The sequence below is a fragment of the Glycine max genome, chromosome 2 (assembly GCF_000004515.6).
Source record: "Glycine max cultivar Williams 82 chromosome 2, Glycine_max_v4.0, whole genome shotgun sequence".
Taxonomy (NCBI): domain Eukaryota; kingdom Viridiplantae; phylum Streptophyta; class Magnoliopsida; order Fabales; family Fabaceae; genus Glycine; species Glycine max.
Genome location: NC_016089.4, coordinates 2849956 through 2873363, shown reverse-complemented (window position 1 = coordinate 2873363; position 23408 = coordinate 2849956). Strand labels below are relative to the sequence as shown.

The window sequence follows — 23408 nt, the reverse complement described above, 5'->3', positions numbered from 1 at the left end:
TTTTGAAACAAATTCATTTTTACCGAATAATAACCAAACATCTTTATTTTTACAAAATTAAGTTTGACTGTAATTCTCATTACTCCCACCACGAATCTAATTACAAACTCTAAAGTTGTTGTTTGCTGTCAAAGAGAAAAACAAAATACTCTTTCTAGTTTCTAATGCAACACATCACCTGTATGGCGGAAAAATCAATGCAATGAATTAACAAGAAAAATGAGTAATGCTTCACTCTTCTCTCCTATGCTGCTCGTGCCATGTTTTTCATCATCTCCAAAAAAATCCCACTCCATGTGTCTATAGGCCCCGGCAAGCACCAATGAACACAATCATTCTGCACAGGCTTCTTTGGATTAACCCCATTAGCAAATGGGAAAGGATTCATATAAGCACCAGGATGGCCATCTGGTCTTAACAATGCTAATTTTGTTACATCAAGTACCTCCAACCTAAACCCTCTAAATTGTTTTGCTTTCACCTTAGCATTTTCCACTTCTTCCAACTGAATCCTTCTGATTACAGCATTTTCTCCTTCAAGTTGCCTCTGCCCTACTCCATAAGGATTAGTCTTTGCACAAGTACCCCCCGTATCCCAATCACCTTCAAAATGAGAAGGAGAGTATGTTCTCACAATTACATCAACTCCATTTCCTTTACTTACCTTCCTCTCAATTATGCTATTAAGAGCAATCCTTAAAGCCCTTCTTATTGGACCATAAAAACCAATCTCGGTAGTGCAATTAGTAACAGGATGGTTATGGCATCCTAAGACTTTATCATCACCCTCGTAGAAAACTGAAGGAACATTAAACCAATGCCCAAAGGACAACACGATCATGTCCATTTGATCCATATCCCTTGCCCACCTCAAATTAACACGATCCAAAAACACTGTATTATAATGTGGTCCCGGGTTTTTTCTTGGGATACCTTGTACAAGAAATGGGGACCAATAGAAGGACAAGATAGCGTTGTGAGAAGGAAAATGCCACCGACGAGAACCTTGGTGTCGGACACGGTTTGGTTTTGTGACGGTGGCTAACATGCAAAGAAGGGACTCTAGGTGGTTCCTTGATATAGAGTCTCCAACAAAAGCTACATGTTTGTTACTTATGAATTGGAGAAAAGTGTTGGGGTCAAACCTTGGAAGATGGCATTCACTTGGTTTCCATTTCCAATAAAGGAACCCCGAATCAGGCCTTCCATTGGCGATGCAGTTTTGATTTTTTTTCATCTTAACACAGGTGGTTCCATTGTACAAAGGGCCTCTTTTTGTACGGACCCATTTGCCATTGGAGTAGTCACATGGATTCTCATAAACTGCCAATAAAAAAAGATTAAAACTTGAGTACTTAAATTGTGGACGTAGGCAGAAGATGAATTTGAGGGCAAAATTCACAAGCAAGCAAGTGTATAAATGATGGAAAATACTTAATCATGTTCTATTGTATCTCACTTTTTTACCTCCTTTTCTTTTTTCATCTCTCTCTAACATGGGGCTTGAGCACATCTTGTGCCTCAAATCATTGCTCTTGTCAATGAAATTTGCTTATAATAATAAATAAATAAATAAAAACTCTTTTTTATATCACTTTCTATCTTTTCTTCTTTTCTTCTTTTCTTCTTATTCCTCTTTAACTCTCTTCTTTCCACCTCAATTCACCTCCACGGCTCCACGTCTATCAATATTCACTACTCATAAATCATAAAAGTTCTAATTAATTAAATTGGTATTGCTAAAATCTTTTTAAAACATTAGTATAATATATAGTTTCAACAAGACAAAATTATGCAGCACATATATGTACCTGGAGGCGTAGGAGCGGGAAGAGAAGAGTGGTTGGTGATGGAGACGGAAATGGAGATGGAACGGAGAATATTATTTTCTGGAGATGAAGTAAAGGAGAGATAGTAAAAGTAAACGCAAAAGCCAAGCAGAACAATGGGTGGGAGAGCATAGAAAACAGAAGAAGAAGAAGAAGAATGAAGAAGATTGGTAAATCTCTTACTTCTCATCTTAATAACAAGTCAATCTCTTACTTCTCTCATTCCTTTCGTTTTTTTGCTCCTAATTAACGTTTCTTCACGTAAAACACATGCCTATAGGATTTGGATTTCTCATTTTTGCTCACCTAGACTGCAAACTCAAACTACACGCAGGAATGTTAGCAACGTATGGAGTGAAGTGAGTTTTATCTTATCCTATTAATTTACTGTTTATAAATAAAAAAAAATAAACATTTTTTCGTTTAATATGTATGCATTCTGCGTATATTAATGATGTAAAACAGTTAAAGTTTTAATATTATCAATTAATCATGATAATCATGTAATTAGATAACTGCCTATAAAAAAACTTTACATTATCCCATTATATATTATTTATTCTTTTCTTAATGTAATATTAATTCTTTTTATTAAATTTAAATATACAATTAACTTGAATAGTATTACTAAATGTAAGGTATATTTATTATTTAATATTATTAATCTATTATAAATATTTTTTGTATGAATTTAAGGTGTATTTATCATTAATGTGGTATTTATATAAATATATAAACAAACAATATTTTCCTTATATTATACTAGTATTCATTATTGTATTTATTACAACTGAGATAACATGAGTAATATTATACTTTAAATTTAATGTACATAATTTATATTTATTAAATGTAAAATTTTCATATGAATTTATATATACTAAAATTTATTATTACATAAAAATAATTATTACTAAATTTAATGCGTAATTTTTTTATGCACAATTGTGACGATTTTTTTACCGCATAAGACAATAAAAAAAGCATTTAAAAACTAAAAATAAATAAATTTTAATTTAGAAACTAAAAAAAACACTCTTAATTTGAGATTAAAAATTTATTTAGTGTAACTTACTTTATAAAAGAATTGAACATTTAAAGGGAAACAAAACAGTAAAGAGGTGAGAAAAGATATAAAAACCGTAACATAAACATTATTTTATCTGTTTGGTTGGAATTAATATTTCCTCTCTAAACCTAAATTAAACTTTCTCAGTTGTTGTAGAAAGGGGTAAGGGGTTATTCTCCGAATGCGAGAGAAACCATGGAAGCCACAAACACCACTTAGCTGTCTTAGCATTTTCTGTTTACAAGCGAGATGGACATGTTTGTCGCATTTGCAATACAATGACAATGAATGATCCATAAACGTTGCTCTAAGTAGTAAATTCTTCGGGACCGCACGCACCTAAAACCTAACCATCTAGGGCTGGATGGGATCATAATTAATACTATATAACATCATAAGAAAAAAAAAATGAGTTCATATTGATAAAACTATTAAAAACACTTATATCACTTGAATGATAAAAGCTAGCCTTTTTAGCATACACCACTAAAAACTAAATTATATTTGTTTTAATCGTTAGCTTTTCTCAATGTAGTTTATTTATATTTTTTAATGATGGAATAGCTTATAAATTAAATGACTTTTGCGTATCTACGAATTAATAATATGATATTTTTTTGCTAAAAATACTTTTTTTTTTGTAAAATTGAAAATTTTAGATAGGATTTAAAGAACCTATTCCAGTGGTATATCTCTGGAATTGCAAATTATAGCTCTGGAGATATATTTCCAGAATAAGTATATTTAATTCTGGGAAAAAATTTCCAGAAAAGAAAAAGGGGTGTACAAATTTAAGAGAAAAGAGTATAATGGGTAGTTGGGAGGTCGAAAGGGGGTAAGGGGTGTACTTAGCCAAAAGGAAAGTAAATAGTAGAGCTAAAGTGAATGTGTACTACGTCTAGCATTTGCGTTCTCCCCAAAAAGGCCCAACAAATGTCCAGTGGTAACATATTATGCGTTTGCTAAACATAGTTCCCATTTTTACTTGCATACCTCCTTTCACTTATATCATAATTACTTTTCAAAATATATCCTCTTTTTTTGTTCCTTTTTTCCAGAAATGTGTTGTGCACTCCCTTCTCTGTCTCGTGTCCCCTATGGCCTATACTCTCTTTCATTCAGCATTATTTCATTGTTCTTGATTCTGTGTCTGCATTGTACATTGCTGTCAATCACATAATTACCACCACCACCGACTGTTCCATTCTCCACTGCCATCAATTTGTCATCTCTTTGGATGTGTCATCACATACCACTGTTACAAAACAACCAAACGAAATGGCAATGAAGGTCGCACACTTTGACGAAATCATGAAGCCTTCCCAAAACGTTGTTGGATCCATTGTCCAAACTGGCATTGACGACCATAATTTCAACACGCTCCCATCCACCACTTTAAAGCATTTCCTTTTTCATTCCTAAAAGAGTTATGTTTTTATCGTGTTGTGAGTAAGCTAGGTTAATGCAATTTGTGTATGTTGAACCCCCAATGCTAGATTGATGAAAGTATAGAATTGAGCTAAGCAATTAGTCATAAGCTAAAAGCTGGTTTGAGTTTGATTTTGTTGTGTGATTCATTTCGGTGAATGGGTGATTATCAGAGATGGGGTTTGAGTTCTGACTTGTGTTGCAGAGAAGAATGGGGGTGTAGTAATTTTCATAAAAAGAAAAAAGAAAGAATATATGTGAAAAAAATAATTACAAAATAATTGGAAAAGGGTGTAAAAGTAAACATGAGAGGTGTGTTTAGAAAAATCCAATATCTTGGATGCCCATTTTTGTTAAACTTCACCTAACCAAAAGTAAGACTTGAGTGCCCACAATCAATCAAATAAAAAGTAAAAAATTTGGGCAATTATTTTCTGCATCTCCCTAACTGCTTCCTACTTCTATTTTGGAACATAAAATTACATTTTGGAATATTCTTTTTGAAATTACATATTGGAAAGGTTAATATAATTTTACATTCTAGGTGTTTTAGAAGCTTTAAAAAGTAGAGGAAGCAACATTAGAGATGCACTATGCAATTCCCAAAAAAATTGGCGTTGTTCACACTGTTTAAGCATAACAATAGCCTGGTCATTACTTCTAGCACCCCTATTTTAAAATTCCTATGTTATCCTTCTTTATTTTTGAATAGTCATTCCGTAAATGAGTAGGTATTTTGAAGTATCTATTTTGGAATATGATTTCAATATTCTGTAATAAGTTTTCGAATTACCTATACACTTTCGGAATACCTATTATAGAATATGATTTTCATGTTTCAAAATAATTATTCTAAAAATAGGTTTCCAAAATATATACACACTTCCCAAAATAGTTATTCTAGAAATATGAAAATCATATTTCCAAACTAGGGTGGAAAATTCGAAGAACGATCTCAAGTGAAAGTGGTTATGGATTCAAAACAATAACATGGTTACTCCAAAAATATTTTCTCTCTCTATCCTTTCCTCCAAACACTTCATACCACATATTCCTAAATCACCCATTACGCCTCAACTTCATTCTAGGTCCAACCATATTTATAGGCAAGATTATGACATGCATTTTTTGTTTATGTTTTTGTGAACAATTCCTCTTTAGATCATATTATTGAATTATCAAAATTCTTGTTGCAGAATTTCAATTATTTATTCTAGGACCAAGAATCATAAATTGTAGAAGGAGAAGAAAATAAGTTTTGCATTTACTTACAACTGTGATTTGTTCAAAATAAATAAGGGGATGACTGGAACTTCGAATAGAATGGGATGTATTCAAAAAAGAAAGGATAAGTTTTGCGTTGATTCAAAATTATTTATAACAATTATTGCTGCTCTGTCAAAATTCTTATTGATTTGAATTTTGCAGTGTTTTTATAGGTGTCTCAACCCTTTGTCACTTATTTCTGCCTTACCAAAAGGAAGAACTATTGCAAGAACTCCTTCAAATTTGATCGAAGTTAAAGTCAAATATTTTTGGCTAATTCAATTAACATTTCAAGTTAAGGTGGATTACATTTTGTGACATGATAAGAGACTCGAATGGTATGATATATGGTGAACTTATTATAATATGATATTGTTATCATATCACATAATATCATTCACATTAGTTTATTAGGTTAATAATTAGACTATACATTAACGATTCACCCAAATTCATACTTTGAATAAACTACCATATCATTGTTAATTTTTACAGCACATAATTTTTTTAAATGTACAATAATCATACTAATGTACTAAGGTTTGAAATTATAATTTCATGCATATTATCTTAACTTCTCATCACTCGGTCATCCTTTGTGACTTGTGAGTTTTGTCACGGGTCATTTACACCATTTAAAATGTGAGAAACTGGATGGAAACATTAATAGTTGGACCAAAATTCATTAATTAAAATTTGAGAGATCAAAATCACTTATTTTTAAATTGCATGGATAAAAAAACATAATTAAACAAATGATGATAATGAAAATTTGAGAAAAAAAATTCAAATAATTTAGTCTATACAATTTAAAATCATGAGTAGTTTTTTCTTACCTCCAAATCCTTGTTATTGAAGGGGAGATAAAAATAGAAAAGTCAGATTTTAACTTCTCTGCTTTGGTTCTTCGTTCCATCTCTCCCCATCGAAACACTCATGTATATATTTACGCACGTGCTTGGAAATTCAAATACATCTGTTGCTACAACAGTTATTATTGTCGTCAAACTTTCTACATTTTGAGATCTAAGTTTCTAATTGTTTTGAAACAAGAAGGAATCAACATATATTATTGTGAAAACCAGTCACTTTGTATTAAAAGCCGATCTCAATAATATAAAATGTGTATAAATATATTATTTCACATTACAAAAGAAAAGAGTATGAGAATGAACATAAAATCAATGATTCCTCCATCAAAATATTAACTTATTACCAAAAGAAAAAAAATGTTCTTTTATGTTGCAATATATGGATCGATCACCTGCAGTCTTGCATGGTGGAATCATCATTAATGTGTAACGAGTTAACAATATATATATATATATATATATATATATATATATATATATATATATATATATGTGTGTGTGTGTGTGAAGAATATTAATATTAATGCCATACTCAATCACCTTTCTCTTTGTTGTTCCTCCCATTTTTTAATCATCTCTAGAAAAATCTCATTCCAAGTGTCTATAGGCCCTGGCAAGCACCAATGAACACAATCATTCTGCACACGTTCTGGAACTCCCTTAGCAAATGGGAAAGGATTCATATAAGGACCAGGATGACCATCTGGTCTCAGCAATGCTAATTTTGTTACATCAAGTACCTCCAATCTAAACCCTCTAAATTCACTAGCTTTTGCCTTTGCATTCTCCACTTCTTCTATCTCAATCTTTCTTATCTCAGCATCCATTCCTTCAAGTTCCTTTTCCTCCTTCTTATAAGGCTCAGTCTTTGAACAAGTACCAGCTTTGTTCCAATCACCTTCAAAATGAGCAGGTGAAAATGTCTTCACAATTACATCAACTCCATTATTTCCCTTACCCTTTTTTCTCTCAATTATACTACTAAGAGTGGTCCTCAAAACCTTCCTTAATGGAACATAAAAATCCATCTGAGTGTGATTAAGATCTTGACAATTTAGGCTACCTATAACCGAACCATTTTCATAGTAAACCGAAGGAAGCAAAAACCAATGCCCAAATGACACCACAACCATGTCAAACCAATCCAAATCCCTTGCCCACCTCTCATTAACATGATCCAAATACATAGTGTTGTAGTATGGCCCTTCATTTGACCTTTCAACACCTTGCACAAGAAAAGGTGACCAATACAAGGAGAAGTTCGCATTGTGAGAAGGGAAGTGCCAACGACGAAATTTGTTGTCATTGGCACTTTGATAGACAAGGTTTGGAGTTGAAATAGTGGATAACATGCAAAGAAGAGACTCTAATTGGTTCCTAGCCAAAGAGTCACCAACAAATGCAATGTGTTTGTTCTGAACGAGTTGGAGAAAAGTGAGAGGTTCAAACCTTGGAAGATTGCACTCATTGGGTTTCCATCTCCAATATAGATAGCCTGAATCAGGCCTTCCATTGGATATGCATTTCTCACTCTCTTTGATTGTACCACAAGTAGTTACATTGTATAAAGGGCTTCTTCTGTCACGTACCCAATCACCATTAGAGTAGTCACATGGGTTTTGGTAAGTTTTGTCCTTTTCTGCAAAAACCAAAGAAAGAAAAGAAAAATAAAGCCTAGTAATAACCAAGTTCCTAATCCCAACTTTGTTAATTACAATTGTAAGGAAAATAAATTTACACTCCATTTAAATTTGTTGAGATCACACATTTTAACTACTATAGAAACCCCTTTAATTATTTAAAATACATTATAGTGACACTTCCTGTTACACTAAAAATATATTACTCCAACATGTTACCCCCTTACACTTGTAAGAAAGTTAATGTAAGGATAAAACTTTTTTTTATCAAGTAAAGCAAAATGTTAATTATTAATTATTAATTTTTTGTGTTAACAGGAAAAATTGGTCTCACAATTTCTTTTTTTTTTAACTATCTAATCCACCTTATATCTCCATGTAACGATAAAACTTAAATACAATTTGTTTTGTTTGTGTTATTCTTCCATAAGAATTGGAAATTGACCTTGCTAATCTTCATATTACCAAAGTAAAACTCTAATTCTAATTAGAAAACAACATTTAATTAAAGAATCGTATATAAGTTTTCTCCTTAGTATAAACGTTAAAAAAAGAAGAAAGAAACAAGGAGTAATGGAGTATCATAAACACTAGGAGTTCTATAGTTTTAACAAGATGAAGTTAATTATGCATGCACATACCTGTGGATAAAGAAGAAGATGATGAAGGTGGAGCAGGAGGAAAAGAAAGAGAAGGGTGGTAGGTGGTGGTTGTGGAATGTGGAGTGAGGGAGAGAAGGTGGAAGTATGTACAAAGCAGAGCAATGGGAAGCAGAGCGTAGAAAGTGGAGGGAACAATTCTCTTTGTGAAGGAAACCAAGTTGTCTTTGAAAGGGATTGTGCTTCCCATTTTTCATAGCCTTACTTCCACTTCTCCCCTTCCTTCTGGCACCTTATCACTGTTTTATGGTTTTGTCGGCTGAGAAAAAATGAAGAGAAACAACAGCTTCTTTTGCGGGTCATTGCATAGTGAAAGTCAAGATATGAAAGAACGAGAGAGAGAAAGGCCCTGGTTTTGTTTATTGTGTTACTCGTTCAGTTAAAAGAAAATAAAATGTAGGATCTTCCAATTTTTTCTGTTTGATAAATTTGGTTTTGGCATTTTACTCATACAAGACTTCCTATTCAATCATTGTCCCCGCCTGATTTAATGCCGAGATGACAGAGGATAAGATCATCACATGCAACGCTGTCGAATTATAAATGAATACTATATGTTATGAAAAATATTAAAAAAAAAATTGTTGTTAATCATTTATATATTATTAAAATTACTATGTTACTCTTTTGTTTTTATTTTTTCTTGGATCTCAATTGTTTTTTATCTTTTCATTCTCTCTGGTAGAAGTGACCCCTACTATGCATTTTTTACTTTTTGAAACTTTTGTGAAAGTGGTTTATTCTCTCTGTTTTGGAGAGGGAAAGCCCAAATTACCGTGAGTTAACCTTTCTGTTTAAACGGTTTATAATAATTAAGTGAAAATGAACATAGGTACGTAGTTGATGATTATGTCAGGGCACAATTGTCTCGACATGAATTCGGACCATGGTTTCCTGTTTCAAAACAGAACGGAAAGGACAAATTCAAAAGTCGTTTGTTTTTTTCCGTATGTTGTGGATACATTAATGATTAAACCCCCAAAGCCATATATTTCTTAAAGAACTTAGATGACTAATGTTTTCAAAATAAACCTTTAAATTGATCTTATAAAAAATATTTAGTTGTCATATTAATTTCAATTTTTCTTTTATATCAAAGTAGTATGTATGAAAATATTACCCACTCCATTTTTTTGTTACCCACTAATAAGTTTTTTGCAAGAAACCAAATTTGCTCATTAGCTCAATCCCCAGGTCATTCAAATGGGCTGTATTACTGTATAGGTCAAATATGGACAGAAAGTTGAGTCCTTTTTTTAAAAAAAAATAAAAAATAATTAACACGTGCATCAAAAGATGTAAAAATATTAGTATATGCCTTCTTTTATTTTCATTTTTTTTTTTGTATAGCTGGCGTATTGAACTGGGATTTTATTGGGATTAGGCAACATAACTACCACAAAGTTTGATTCGTGGAGATAGTAATTATTTTTTAATATACATAAATTAAGAAAACAAAAGGTCAATTCTTACAAAAGAAAATCAAATAAGTTAAATTACTTTCCAAACATCTATTCTCTATAAATAAAAGGTTTTTTCCTCTAAAATAAATAAATAAAGGTTTTAATGATGAATTTCTTTCATTTGTAATTATATTTTTAATTTTAATGTGTTAATTTTTTTGTTAGATATCACATGTATTCTTTAACTCACGGGATCATAAATTAATCTCATATATAATTTGTGATTATCACTAATTCAAAAAAAAAATATACCGGTAAAAATCAAATACAAATAACTTCTCAATATATTTTTAGTGTCTTGTTCTTTTGTCAATAAACATTTGTGAATTTAGGTAAGATAAGCCTGAATCTCATCTAGATAAATAGCATGCTTATAGTTGCTTTGCTTTGTTATAGAAAAATGTGGAGCCTGGTTTGTGTGGACACAACTTCCACAACAGAAACATGAGAGAACCAAATTTATACCAACCATATTATAATTGACACATGCAATTTCTTTTTGGAGACGAAGTGAGTTCAAGGTATCCATCACCATTCATCAACAAACACTTGTCCAAAAGAATAGGCATTGTCACATCGATTATAACATGTGATCATAAATATTAACTTTATTGCTGCATCACGTTATCATATTAAATCAAATGAATGATATCTTCTTTTTTTTACTAATATTGAGAGCGAATGAACTAATAAAATGCGATTGTTTAGGAGCGAACCAGCAAAACACGAGAGTGAAATAGCGAAGCAGAAAAAGTGAATTAACAATACAGTTATTATTTTCAAAGAGTCAATTCATCACAAATACACCTGGAAAACTTTATTTTATTTTTTTATAATTGTGGTTTGAAGTTTTTTTTTCTTCTGTAGCAACAATAAAAGAACGACAGAAAAACTGAAAAAAAAAAAAAAAAAAAAACTAGACCCTAATAGTTAAAATGCCTAGAGCATCAGGTAAGCAGGTAGGACAATCATTCCAAAGAAATAATTCTTCTAATGAAGCATCGGATGAAACGCTATGTTTAGTAAGTTAATCTGCACAAATATTGCCTTCAATGTTATTTTAATGTGCCTATAAAATCAAAAACTTCTTTTTTTTCATTTTCTTATTTTTTATTTACTTTGAAAATTTATTATTTAAATACTTTATTATTGCCTCTTATTATATTATATTATATTTTGTAGTGATAGAAAATGTCAAATAGAAATTATGAATTTGGTCTTAAAAATAAATAATTTTTTTTAAAAAAATTGATTCAATCTTAATAAAAAAATTTACTTTACTATTTGTAAAAAAATACAAAAATTAGTTCAATTAATGAAAAAATAATAATAAATCAATTACATCTAAATAATATTGAATATACTAATATTACTACAAAGTTTGTAAAATTAGAATATTAATATAAAAATAATAATTTGTATTATGTCTCTATAAAAAAATTTGCTTAAGGTCCCAAATTTTTTAGACGCCCTGGGTGAAGCTACTCCCTTTCACGTCTTTTTTTCTAATTTTATCTGAAAATTTGATCATACACACATTTTAAATACCATTCCAAAAATGCATCTAGTGAATGTTTGATTTGAAATTGAACAATATAAATTCAGCATATAAAAGTAAAATGAAAACAAAAATAAAATTATGTTCCGTTGAAAAATTTAATTTTGTCTCAAACATAATTTTACAACTGATTTCCAAAGATATTCTTAATCTATTTGTCATCTTTTAACCTATTGCTATTCAATCAGATATTGTCATATTTTCATCCATGCAAAAGTATTCGTAATAAATAGGAAACCTCTTTTAGAAACTATTTTAAAAAAATTAGCTTTTAAAATAAATAAAAAGAAGTTAGAATATTTTAAAGTTGTTTTGATATTTCACTTTATACAAATAACTTTTAGTTTTTCTTATTCATTTTCTACTCTCTAAAAGTTATATTTTAAGAATTATTATATAAAAGAATTTTTAAAAACTAAATCATAAAGTATAAATTAAGGTATTCACAAAAAAAATAAAAAGTAAGGTGGAAAACATCAGCAATTGGTTTATTGGTTGTCCCTTGAGTCTGTTCTGGGCCTGTCGGTTGGGGTAGGATGAGAGCCTTAATTGTATAAAGTATATAAACCACATGATTCTCGAGTTGGCCATAACTTTATAAGTTTGAAGGATAATTAAATTTTGGTTAAATTTAAATTTGAAAAACAATCACTAATTCTTTAAAATAATTTAATTTTGGTTAAATTACTTTTTTAATCCTCTAATTTATTTTTTAGATTCATTTTATTCTTTTAATTTTTTGTTCAATTTAATCATCTACTTTTTTAAATCGATTCAATTTAATCGTATTTTGTGGTGGTTTAAAATCAACTCTAATAGTTTTAAACCACCACAAAATGTATATTTTCAAATATAATCAATTTAATTTAGGTGATAAAACAAAATTGAATAAAAAAATTAATGATCAAATTGAAGGGAAAAATTAATTTAAAATTTAATTTTTGAATAAATTTAATAAGCATTTATTTTTAAAAATTAAAGTATTTTTTTAGGTGTGAAAGAGTTTCTAATGATTATTTTTATGAAACTCTAAATATTAATTTTGTTTGAATGGTGACAGTGCGAAAGATGTTTTGGGCTAGTTGTCTAGACATTGTAAAATTGGCCGACATAGCTAGCATTCAGCAATCATGGGCATTACTTAAAAACTTAAAATTCCAACAATTGTAACCTTGATTTCGGGTCTTCAACCAGATGTATTAGGTTAAGATTTTAAAAAATTATTTTAGTATTAAAAAGTTTTATGAATTTTAAAAATTATGTAAAAATATAATTATTTATTAGATTTTTATATTTTTTTTAATTGTAGTTTGAATTTTAATAAATTTATATCATAAAGAATTTTAAATTTATAAGATTCAAAATAACTGTGATTTTTTAAAATTATATTCAAACTTATAAGAGTTGATAATAAAAAATGATAAGATTTGAATAAAAAAAAGTAAAATTAATATAATTTTTTTAATCTTTTAATAACTAAATTATTTTTAGCTTTAAGTCTTTCTATAGTAATCCTTCTTATAATAGTATTTTCTCATTTTAATTTTTGAATTTGAATAATATATTTAAATTATATACTAGTTTTTTTATTTTTTTTTTCAATTGTTACTATTATTTCATGATAAATTTAATGACATGTTTAAATGAAGTGTAATAATAAGCCTATACTAAAAGGGAGTGATCAAAATAAAAAATTTGTAGGAGAATTATTGAGTTATGGAAAGGATAAAACTACCGGTGATAGACGAAAATATTATATCAAGCATGTAATAGACATAGTTAATATAAGGAAAACATTATTAACATTAACACGTAAGACAAACATTAATTTAATTTAGAAAACAAACAAAAAAGTGTAAAGGAAAGGAATATATTTGAAATTTTTTGGTTCCAAAAGAATAAAAAAAAAATATATATGACATCCAAATTTTGAAGAATATTTTTTTTTAGTAATTGTTTAATACCTTTTTGAATTGAGTAGATATATTTTTTTGTTATGTATTGAAAAGAGAAGAAAGTAAGCTTGATAAAAAAAAAAGTCTAGTAACCACTGTAATTCAAAAAAGAAAAAATGTCTAAAAAAATCTCAATTGTTTGAGAGATATTTTAAACCGGAAAGTTAGATGAAATCTAATGAAATCTATCTTATAAAACAATAAGTTAAAATTTGTATATTTTTTAATACCAATTAAAAAACCTTTTTTAAGTTATAAAAAAATTTTAATTGAATATTATTAAATTTTGTTGTATTTCTTAAAAAAATTCTAAAAATTTTAATTAAATACCACATGATTTATATATATCATTTAAAAATCTTAATTGAATATTATAATATTTTTTATTAAAAAAATATTTTTAAATCTTTTAAAATCCTAATCCAATACATGTAATGAATAATCATGAGGTATACCCTCCGTTTTTTTATGTTACAATTGGAAATGTAAAAGAAAAGAAAGTAAAAAAAAAAAACAATGCGTAAGTTTTTTTTTTTTACAAAATACGATTTAGTGTGCATTATTTTTAAAGTCTTTTGAAAAACACTATCTTATATTCTTAATTATTGCAAAAATGACTTAATATCAATGACTTCGTAACCACATTATTTTGAATCAAAACAAAAAACTCAGGAAATAATTTTATTTTCTTCAAAAACTTATTTAAAAAGTTGATAATTTTTTTTATAAAAGTAATGTATGTGAACTAAATACACACTACAATGAGCTCTCACGAGACCTCCAAATGCTAATAGATTTTGTTCCTTCTGTAAATAAAGCAAGCCCTTGGAATAAATTGACTTAGTTCTACTATCTGAAGTCAATCTATCATGCAACATAAGGAGCTAAAGGCCCCACCCCATCATCTCCATTGTATATCTTTGTAAGCCGGTGCGTGTGAAGTCGGAGATAGGATATTTCATAATTATATTGGTTGGGGTTTTGAATAATAACATCTTTTCATTTTTCATTCTTATTAATTTCTTTTCAATATTGAAAAAGTAATCTGCTACTGTTATTCCCTTCCTGATTTGTTTTGGATTTTCAGCGAGACTTTTGGCTACAATAATTTTGGCCTTCATAGTTACAGTACATGCTTTTGATTAGGACCACGGAGACATTATGCAACATGTTGTCCCAGAGGTACATTGCATTAAAATCTTGGATCCCAGAATCAAAAACATGAATTCCTTCAAAATATCACAAATAAAAAGAGAATAGGAGATTAAATATAGAGGGGAAATGGGTGGGAGTAATTGAAAGAGAAAATGATTTTGGGTTGTTCACAAACACAGTTCCTTCGCCGCCATGTACTTCACCTGGTTGAAACTAACCACCATAATTGATTCTTATTGGACATTGCCTATTATAGTATGAATAATTTGTAGTGAAAGACATTCGAGGCAATGGTTTTTGTAGGGGATTTTGGCTTCCTGTATGCACCATATATCAAATAAATAAAGAAGTAAATCATACATATCCACTTTTTATACAAATTATGATAAGAAAAACACGTGAGGTCAAATAAACAAAGGAGCAGACTATACAAATATCCGAAGATTACAGCACCATGTTTGTCATACATAGCTTAAACTAGACATCGCTGTGAACTTAATTAACAGAAAGGAAAACACACAGAAATCTTCAAACACCACCTGCTGCGCTAATCATCTACAATCGGGATCTTCAAGTCCAGTAATACTGATCACAAGTAAGAATATAATTTTCAGCTTCAGAATAACACAGATAGTGCAGTACAACAAAATAAAATGAAAATATGAAATTTTAAGCTTATGCACTTAAACATAAACTTTCTAAACGATGTTGGACACTTCAAACACCACTAAATGAATTAAGCTTCTATCATTAGTTAAAATCAACTTATGCACTTAAACTTAAACTATTTTATAGAAGCTCTCTATAATTGTTTATTGAGAAATTTATGTGAAGCTATACTTTATTACTTTTCCTCCCTAAACAGTTGAACAAGTTGACCGTGTATATCATCCTGTGGCCATTGCCTCATCTTAGACAATTAACCAGATAAATAGCATTCAATCCAGGTTTAAAAAACATAAACATAACTAAAATGAAGCGTCTCCAAACTAATGAATCGCCAATAAGAAGAAGCTTGATGAGGTAATGGTAATCGGCACGTGCCCTCGCAGGTGCTGCTGCCATCGGTGACTGATCACACAACACACGCAAACGAACTCCGAAAGATTCTCTCTCTGTTGAGAAAACGAAAAAGGTACGTGGTATAATTGCGGGTTTGTATCAATGTATTCTGAATGTGAAATAATTAGATTTTGGCTTAAATAATCATCCGTTAGATTATGGTGGACAACAAAAAATCATCGGATAGATCAAATGGTGACTTGAGGTGATTATAAGGATGTTCAGAGGTGTGAAAACTCAACTGGTGTCAAATCAATTCAATTAATTGGATTTTAATCTAGGGTGTGTTTCGATACAGAATTTCAACTAAAGAAATTAATTAAGAAAAATAATTTATTGGAGAATTTAAATTTCTGTCATCCAAATTTTATTGTTTAAATGTTTTTTTATGAAAAATTTTAATTTTTGAAATTTTAAAACAAAATTTTAAACAACTAAAAATATGAAATTTCAATTTTCTTCTAAAAGGTGAAAAATTGAAATTCTCTTCTTAACAGAAGAATCTTCCAAAACATTCTTGTATTTTTTTTATAACTTTCAGCCTCTTCCACCTCAAAGTTTCCAAAACCTCGTTCTCGAACTCGCGACTCTTGTCTCAATGATCTTCTTAAAAAAAAAAATATTGTTTCATGGAGTATCGATGGTGTGGGCGTAAGAAGACACGTAGAACTGCACCCGCATGTCAGAGGAGCAGCCGTCGTTACCCATCATGTGATAAAGATGCTCGCCAGCGCGAAGGACCTGGGCCCTACCTTCCGTTGTTCACTGAATGTTGTAGTCGAGTGCAGTGGTGTACACCATCGTGTCTCGATTCCCTTATGACTTGTCATGCTGAATCATTATTCTTCTCTTTGGACGCACAACACACCAATCATATTCATTTTCTTCCACCCTTACAATTTAAATTTTTTTTATTCAAACACAAAATTTTAAAAATAAAAGAATTTCAATTGAACTATTTGAAATTTTTAAAATTTAAAATTTCTAAGAATTTTAAATTTCAACTGAGTTTTAGTTAAATTCGATTCAATATGTGTCAAATCCGTTAAATGTGTGGGACGGGTAATTGGCTATATATATATATATGGAATTATTAAATATATAATATTTTATTTTTTAAAATAATTTATTAAATAATTAAATTAAACTATTTTTGTTTTTATTATTTCTGTCTTAATTTTATTTATATTTTTTTCATACTACTGAATTATTTTATTTTTTCTAAAATAAAATATTGAATATATTAGCATTTAAATAATTCATAATATTAAACGAATATGTCATAAAATTTAGTTTCTTTGGAGGACATTATTAAATATTTATAATATTTGCAAAGTTTTAGGTTAAAAAATATTATTTTAAAAACTTTAATTTTACAACTCATTTATATTTAAATTTGTTTAATTCATGTTTATTACTAAAATTGCATAAATGTAAATCAACCCAATTCATAAAACTTTAATAGGATTGAGTAATAAATTTAGTTAAATCCTTGCGACCCAACTACTAAATGTAATATCTTAATATCATCCAATAAATTATTTAGATAAAAATTACCTAAATATATAATTATTTAATCTTTTAGTAAAAGAAAACATAGATTTTTATAATCTCAAGCAGCAGAAAGATGAGAATTTAGCATGATTCAAGTAGTTTTTAATATTTTCCCAAAAATAAAATATTGGTGATTACTTCATTTTTAGTTATTTTTCCACACTTCCCGTGACCTTGACATATATGTAACAAATATTAATATATAAACTAATTTTCACCGAAACAATAAAAATTGAAAGTGAAAAACAAGTTTTAGACATTTATTACATAATAATTTAGTTTATGATAAACACTATAACCAATTTATTTAAAAGTTAAATATTAAATATATTGTACATTTAATAGATTTAGTACTTAATTTATCACGCATTTAATTGATTTGTGAATACATTAATATATAGATGACTTATTTATGATGAAAGTTGAAAAAATCGGTATTTGTGTAATATTTTGTTAATTATTCTTAATTTTTAATTTATTGTGTAGTTTGTATTTTTTTAATAAAAAGGTATTTTTCATTTTATTTTAGTATAAAATACAAGTTCTTATATGCATTTTATGATCCTTTCAAATGTGAGGACTAAAATTGTAGATTTTTTAAAATATAAAGATCAAATATCTTAATTTTAAAATGTGAGGATTAAAATTACATATTTAAAAAAAAATAGATAAGAAGATCAAATATTTTAATTTTAAAATGATGATACCAAAATTATAGATAAAAAATAAAAAAATTACATTTATGTCAAATTATAAATATGAACAAACATAGTACTTCATGTTTTTTTTTTTCTGCTTATATTAATAAAATACTTTTTTCACTTTTATTGTAACATCTAATGATTACCACCTTTTCACCATGTGGCACATGCAACATTCCCGTTCCACAATGGTTACCACCATGTTTTTCGAAACCATTGTGGCAACGTTGGATGGATCGGCGCCATTGGATTCTTTGATTCCTCCAGCGTGTGGCATGCCACATGCTCCTGTGGTGATGGAGCTTCCGTGGGGAATGGCTTGCCAGGCTTGGTGCATGGTGGAGAGAGAAGTGTGGGAGGAGGGTAGAGGTGGAAATATAAATAAGGGTGGTGGGGACTGTAAGTCAACGGTATAATAAAGGTCAGTGTATGAGAATCATATTATATTAGCACCCGAATATTATTCTATCAATTCTTTATTCTTTACACAATTTCTGTTAGAATATATGATACATATATTCTATATTTATTTATATCTCCTATTTTGATTATGTAATTAATCTTGTGCATATTTATGCATATTATGTCCAGATTCTTAACTAATTAGTGTCCTACTTTCTAAGCTAATTATGCTCTTGTATATTGTATATATTCTCACGTTACTAATGAGAAAAGACACAGATTTAAACTCTTTCATGATACCAGTTTAGTTTCGATCCTAAAATCCTAACAACCACCTATCTTCCACCCTTTTTTATTCTCCTTCCGTTGCAATTCTCCATGGCCGATCAACCCAAATTTCATCCTGCTTTGCCTATCACCAATGTTAAGTACCTAATTCCCATAATGTTGATGCGGAGCATGCCATGTATCACTCTTGGGCGGCTTTATTCAAGGTCCTTGTTAGGGTTTATGATTTACATCACCACATCATCTCTCCTACGGAGGCACAGGAGGTAGCCGCCTATGCCACATCCAAAGCCGCAGACCCTGCTCTATGGAAGCGTCTCGATGTCGCAGTGCTTCGATGGATATACGGGACTATATCCATCGATCTCCTTCACGCTATCTTGCTTAAAGACGACACGGCTCAAGGGGCGTGGGCTCGTCTCGAATCTATGTTTCAGGACAACAAGGCTTCTCGGGCTATTCATCTTGAAGAGGAACTTGCGGACCTTAATTTCGAGAATTTTTTGTCGATTGATAGCTATTGTAATCACATCAAGTCGTTGGCTGATCAACTTGCCGATGTTGATGCCCCTCTCACCAACAACAGATTGGTTCTCAAACTCACGGCAGGGCTACCTGAGGCCTATGTCGGGACGGTAGATATCATCCAAAATCAAGAACCATTACCCTCGTTTGTGAGTTGCCGATCTCGACTCAAGCTTGCGGAGCAGACCATTAAAAACCGTTTGGCAAAGGAAGGCAACTCCGGCAACCGCTCTCAAGCCGTTCTCTTTACGAGCACCGACAGCCACCATGACACAGACAACAACACCTCTGCATCCTCTACTTCATCCCGTCAGAGTTCCAAAGGAAATAAGCAAAAGAAGTCCAACTCCAAGGTTTCTGGGAAAATTCGTAATAGCAATGGGCAAGTGGCCCCACAACAATCTGGACTCATGCCATTTAATTGGCAGCAACAGCCATGGGCTGCCTAGGCTCCTTGGTTGGCTCAATAGCCAAACCCGCCTCCATGCCCATATGTTGCTTCCTCCTAGGCACTGAAAAATGTTGTTGCTCCTACTGTTGGGCCATGTCAATTTGGGCCAGGGATCTTGGGTTCGCGTCTATAGGCATACAATGCCATAGCACCATCTACTAGCTACACACCTACGGACATTGAAGCAGCAATGCATGCTCTATCTTTTTCTCAGTCGGATGGGAATTTCTATATGGACACTGGCGCTACATCTCACATGTTTGCAGACCAAGCCCGTCTTATAGGTGATGGGAAAACACAGCAGCCAGGTGTTGATTGTGATGAGACCTTTAATCCGGTTGTCAAACCGGCTACTATTTTCTTAGCATTGTTGTTTCTAAATCTTGGCATATTCACCAGTTAGATGTCAAGAATGCTTTCTTACATGGCTATCTCAACGAGACAGTTTATATGCATCAGCCCATGGGTTTCCGCGACAAAGGTCACTCGGATCATGTGTGTTTACTAAAGAAATCTCTCTATGGCCTTAAACAGGCTCCGCGGGCCTGGTATCAACGTTTTGCAGATTTTGTTGCCACCATTGGTTTTTCTCACAGTAAATCTGATCACTCATTATTTATTTACAGTCAGGGCTTGGATATGGCATATATTTTGTTTTATGTTGATGATATTATTCTTACAACTTCATCAGATCGATTAAGAAAGCATTTTTATGGCTCTCTTGGGTGCCGAGTTTGCTATGAAGGATCTAGGTCCTCTAAGCTTCTTTGTGGGGATTGTTGTGTCCCGCGATGCTAATGGCATGTTCTTATCTCAAAAACAGTACGCCACAGAGAACATTGAGAGAGCTGGTATGGCTAATTGCAGCTCTTGTCCCACTCCTGTTGATACCAAACCAAAACTTAATGCATCGAAGGATTCACCTTATGAGGATCCTACGAAGTACTGCAGTCTGGCTGGTGCCTTACAATATCTTACCTTTACTAGACCTGACATTTCTTATGCAGTTCAACAAATCTGCCTTCACATGCATGATCCTAGAAACGAGCATATGAGTGCTCTTAAGCATATTTTGCGCTATTTGCAGGGTACTTTGTCTTATGGTCTACACTTGTATAAATCCTCTTTCAACAAGCTCATTTCTTATACTGATGCTGACTGGGGAGGATGCCCAGATACTAGACGTTCTACTTCCGGCTATTGTGTTTTTCTAGGTGACAACTTGATATCATGGTCGTCCAAAAGACAACCAACTTTGTCATGTTCCAGTGCTGAGGCTGAATATCGATGAGTAGCTAATGTCATTTTTTATTCTTGTTGGATCCGAAATTTATTACTTGAACTACATTGTCCTATTCCTAAAGCTACTCTAGTTTATTGTGACAATGTGAGTGCCATTTATTTATCAGGAAATCCGGTACAACATCGGCGTACCAAGCATATTGAGATGGACATTCATTTTGTTAGGGAAAAGGTCGCTAAAGGCGACGTACGAGTTCTACATGTTCCTTCTCGTTATCATATCGTCGCTATTTTTACCAAGGGCCTACCTCCTATTTTATTTGAAGATTTTCGAGTCAGTCTCAACGTTCGTGAACCTCCCGTTTTGACTGCGGGGGTGTGTTAGAATATATGATACATATATTCTATATTTATGTATATCTCCTATCTTGATTATGTAATTAATCTTGTGCATATTCGTGCATATTTTGTCTAGATTCTTAGCTAATTAGTGTCCTACTTTCTAGGCTAATTATGCTCTTGTATATTGTATATATTCTCACGTTACTAATGAGAAAAGGTATGGACTCAAACTCTTTCAATTTCACTGTATAAATTGTTGCTTAACTTTATTTTACTGTATAAAATGAAATTTAATATTAAATTTTGTATATGTTGAATATTTTTTTTTAATTTTAGTCCTCACTCTTTAAAAATTCATAATTTTAGTTCAATCCTTAATTTGGTACATTTTTTTATATTTTATTAATTAAATTATTTTAATAGAACCTAAATAAAGAATATTACATTTAGGGTTTAATTAAAAAAAACATATACAAAAGTAAAAATTATACCAAAATTGTGGATTTTATAAAATATGAAGATTAAAAACAAGTTTTAAAAAATAGAGGAACCAAAATTAAAATTAAAAATTTAAAGGGATTAAAATTATAATTCACCTAAAAAATAATTTTATTTCATATTAATTTTTTTATATTTAAAACAAAGACAAAAATATCGAAAAGAAATACTAGTGGGAATGAAAGCTACTACAAATTATAAATGGGCCTACACACGGTCCAACCTATTGTAGTTATAAAAGATCACTTGAGCTTTGGATCCCCATATAAGACATCATCGTGCGTGGCTCACATGCTTTTGAATAAAGTGGATTTCCAATTTGTTATAGCGGGGAAAGAGAGAATTCGTGACTGGGCTTCAAACCCATGGTGTTGCTAGTTTGAATTTGCGATTGCGTTCATGTGATTTTCCAGGTTCTTCTCTTTCTCCCTCTCTATTTCATTCTGATTCTGTTATCTTTGAACTTCTTTTTAATTGATATGAGAAAACAGTGTCTTTCACTTAGCAAATGCCACTCAGTCCTAAAATCCTGTTTCAATCAAATGTTTGTGGCAGTTTTAGGTTTGTGACTGTAATTTTATTCTAGAGCGGCGTGGTAACTTTTTCTTTTCTCATTATTGATTATTCATAAATGTTATATTTTCCATGAACAACGGAATAACCCTAATTTCTATGGCAAGAAAAAAAATATTTGTTTCAAAATTTTGAGTTTTTTTTATGAATTCAATGACCCAGGTGACCCTAAATTATGTGGCAAGAAAGAATGCTTTATTATGAATTCTTTGTGAATTTAATGACCCTGAGTGATCTTAAATTTTGTGGCAAGAACAAATTATTTCTTATGAATTATTTATGAATTCAATGGCCCTAAATTCTGTAGCAAGAACAAATGTTTTGTTATGAATTCTTTTTGAATTCAACAACCCTCGATCACCCTAAATTATGTGGCAAAAACAGATTCTTTAATATGAATTTTTTGTGAATTCAATACCCTCGGTGACCCTCAATTTTGTGACAACAACGAAATTTTTATTATGAATTCTTTATGAGTTTAATGATTTTCGGTGACCCTAAATTTTGTATCAAGAACATGGTTTTTTATGAATTCTTTGTGAATTCAATGACCCTCGATGACCCTATATTATATGGCAAGAAGTAATATTTTATTATGAATTCAATGACTCTCGGTGACCCTAGATTTTGTGGCAACAATGGAATTTTTATTATGAATTATTTATGAGTTCAACGACCTTTGGTGACCCTAAATTATGTCACAAGAACCAATGACTTATGATGAATTCTTTGTGATTTCAATGACTTGGTGATCTTAAATTTGTGACAAGAACAAATACTTTATCATGAATTCTTTGTGAATTCAAAGACCTGTGATACCTAATTTTTTTGGTAAGAACAAATTCTTTATGAATTATTTGTGAAATTCAATGGCTC

The 23408-nt window shown here is 30.6% G+C and overlaps 3 protein-coding genes across 4 annotated transcripts; 1 reads left to right on the top strand and 2 right to left on the bottom strand.

Annotated features, from left to right (window-relative positions):
* LOC100788943 (protein ALTERED XYLOGLUCAN 4) lies at nt 1-2185 on the bottom strand. 2 transcript variants are annotated; one of them, XM_026124578.2, is made up of 2 exons: nt 1812-2185; nt 1-1323 (listed from the first exon to the last, which is right to left on the bottom strand). In XM_026124578.2, exons 1-2 carry the CDS (start codon nt 2017-2019, stop codon nt 245-247), a joined length of 1287 nt encoding a protein of 428 aa, XP_025980363.1. In that variant the 5' UTR covers nt 2020-2185; the 3' UTR covers nt 1-244. The 2 variants fall into 2 exon arrangements, with proteins under 2 accessions (XP_025980363.1, XP_040866279.1); XM_041010345.1 differs by lacking the exon at nt 1812-2185 and adding an exon at nt 1468-1605.
* Nucleotides 2186-6685: 4500 nt separating this feature from the next.
* On the bottom strand, nt 6686-9157 carry LOC100788415 (protein ALTERED XYLOGLUCAN 4). Its single transcript, XM_006574526.3, has 2 exons — nt 8746-9157; nt 6686-8103 (listed from the first exon to the last, which is right to left on the bottom strand). The coding sequence occupies exons 1-2, from the start codon at nt 8951-8953 to the stop codon at nt 7001-7003; spliced, it is 1311 nt and encodes a 436-aa protein (XP_006574589.1). The 5' UTR covers nt 8954-9157; the 3' UTR covers nt 6686-7000.
* Nucleotides 9158-20589: 11432 nt separating this feature from the next.
* On the top strand, nt 20590-21168 carry LOC113000233 (uncharacterized mitochondrial protein AtMg00810-like). Its single transcript, XM_026126937.1, has one exon. The coding sequence runs from the start codon at nt 20590-20592 to the stop codon at nt 21166-21168; it is 579 nt and encodes a 192-aa protein (XP_025982722.1).
* The last annotated feature ends 2240 nt before the right edge of the window (nt 21169-23408 follow it).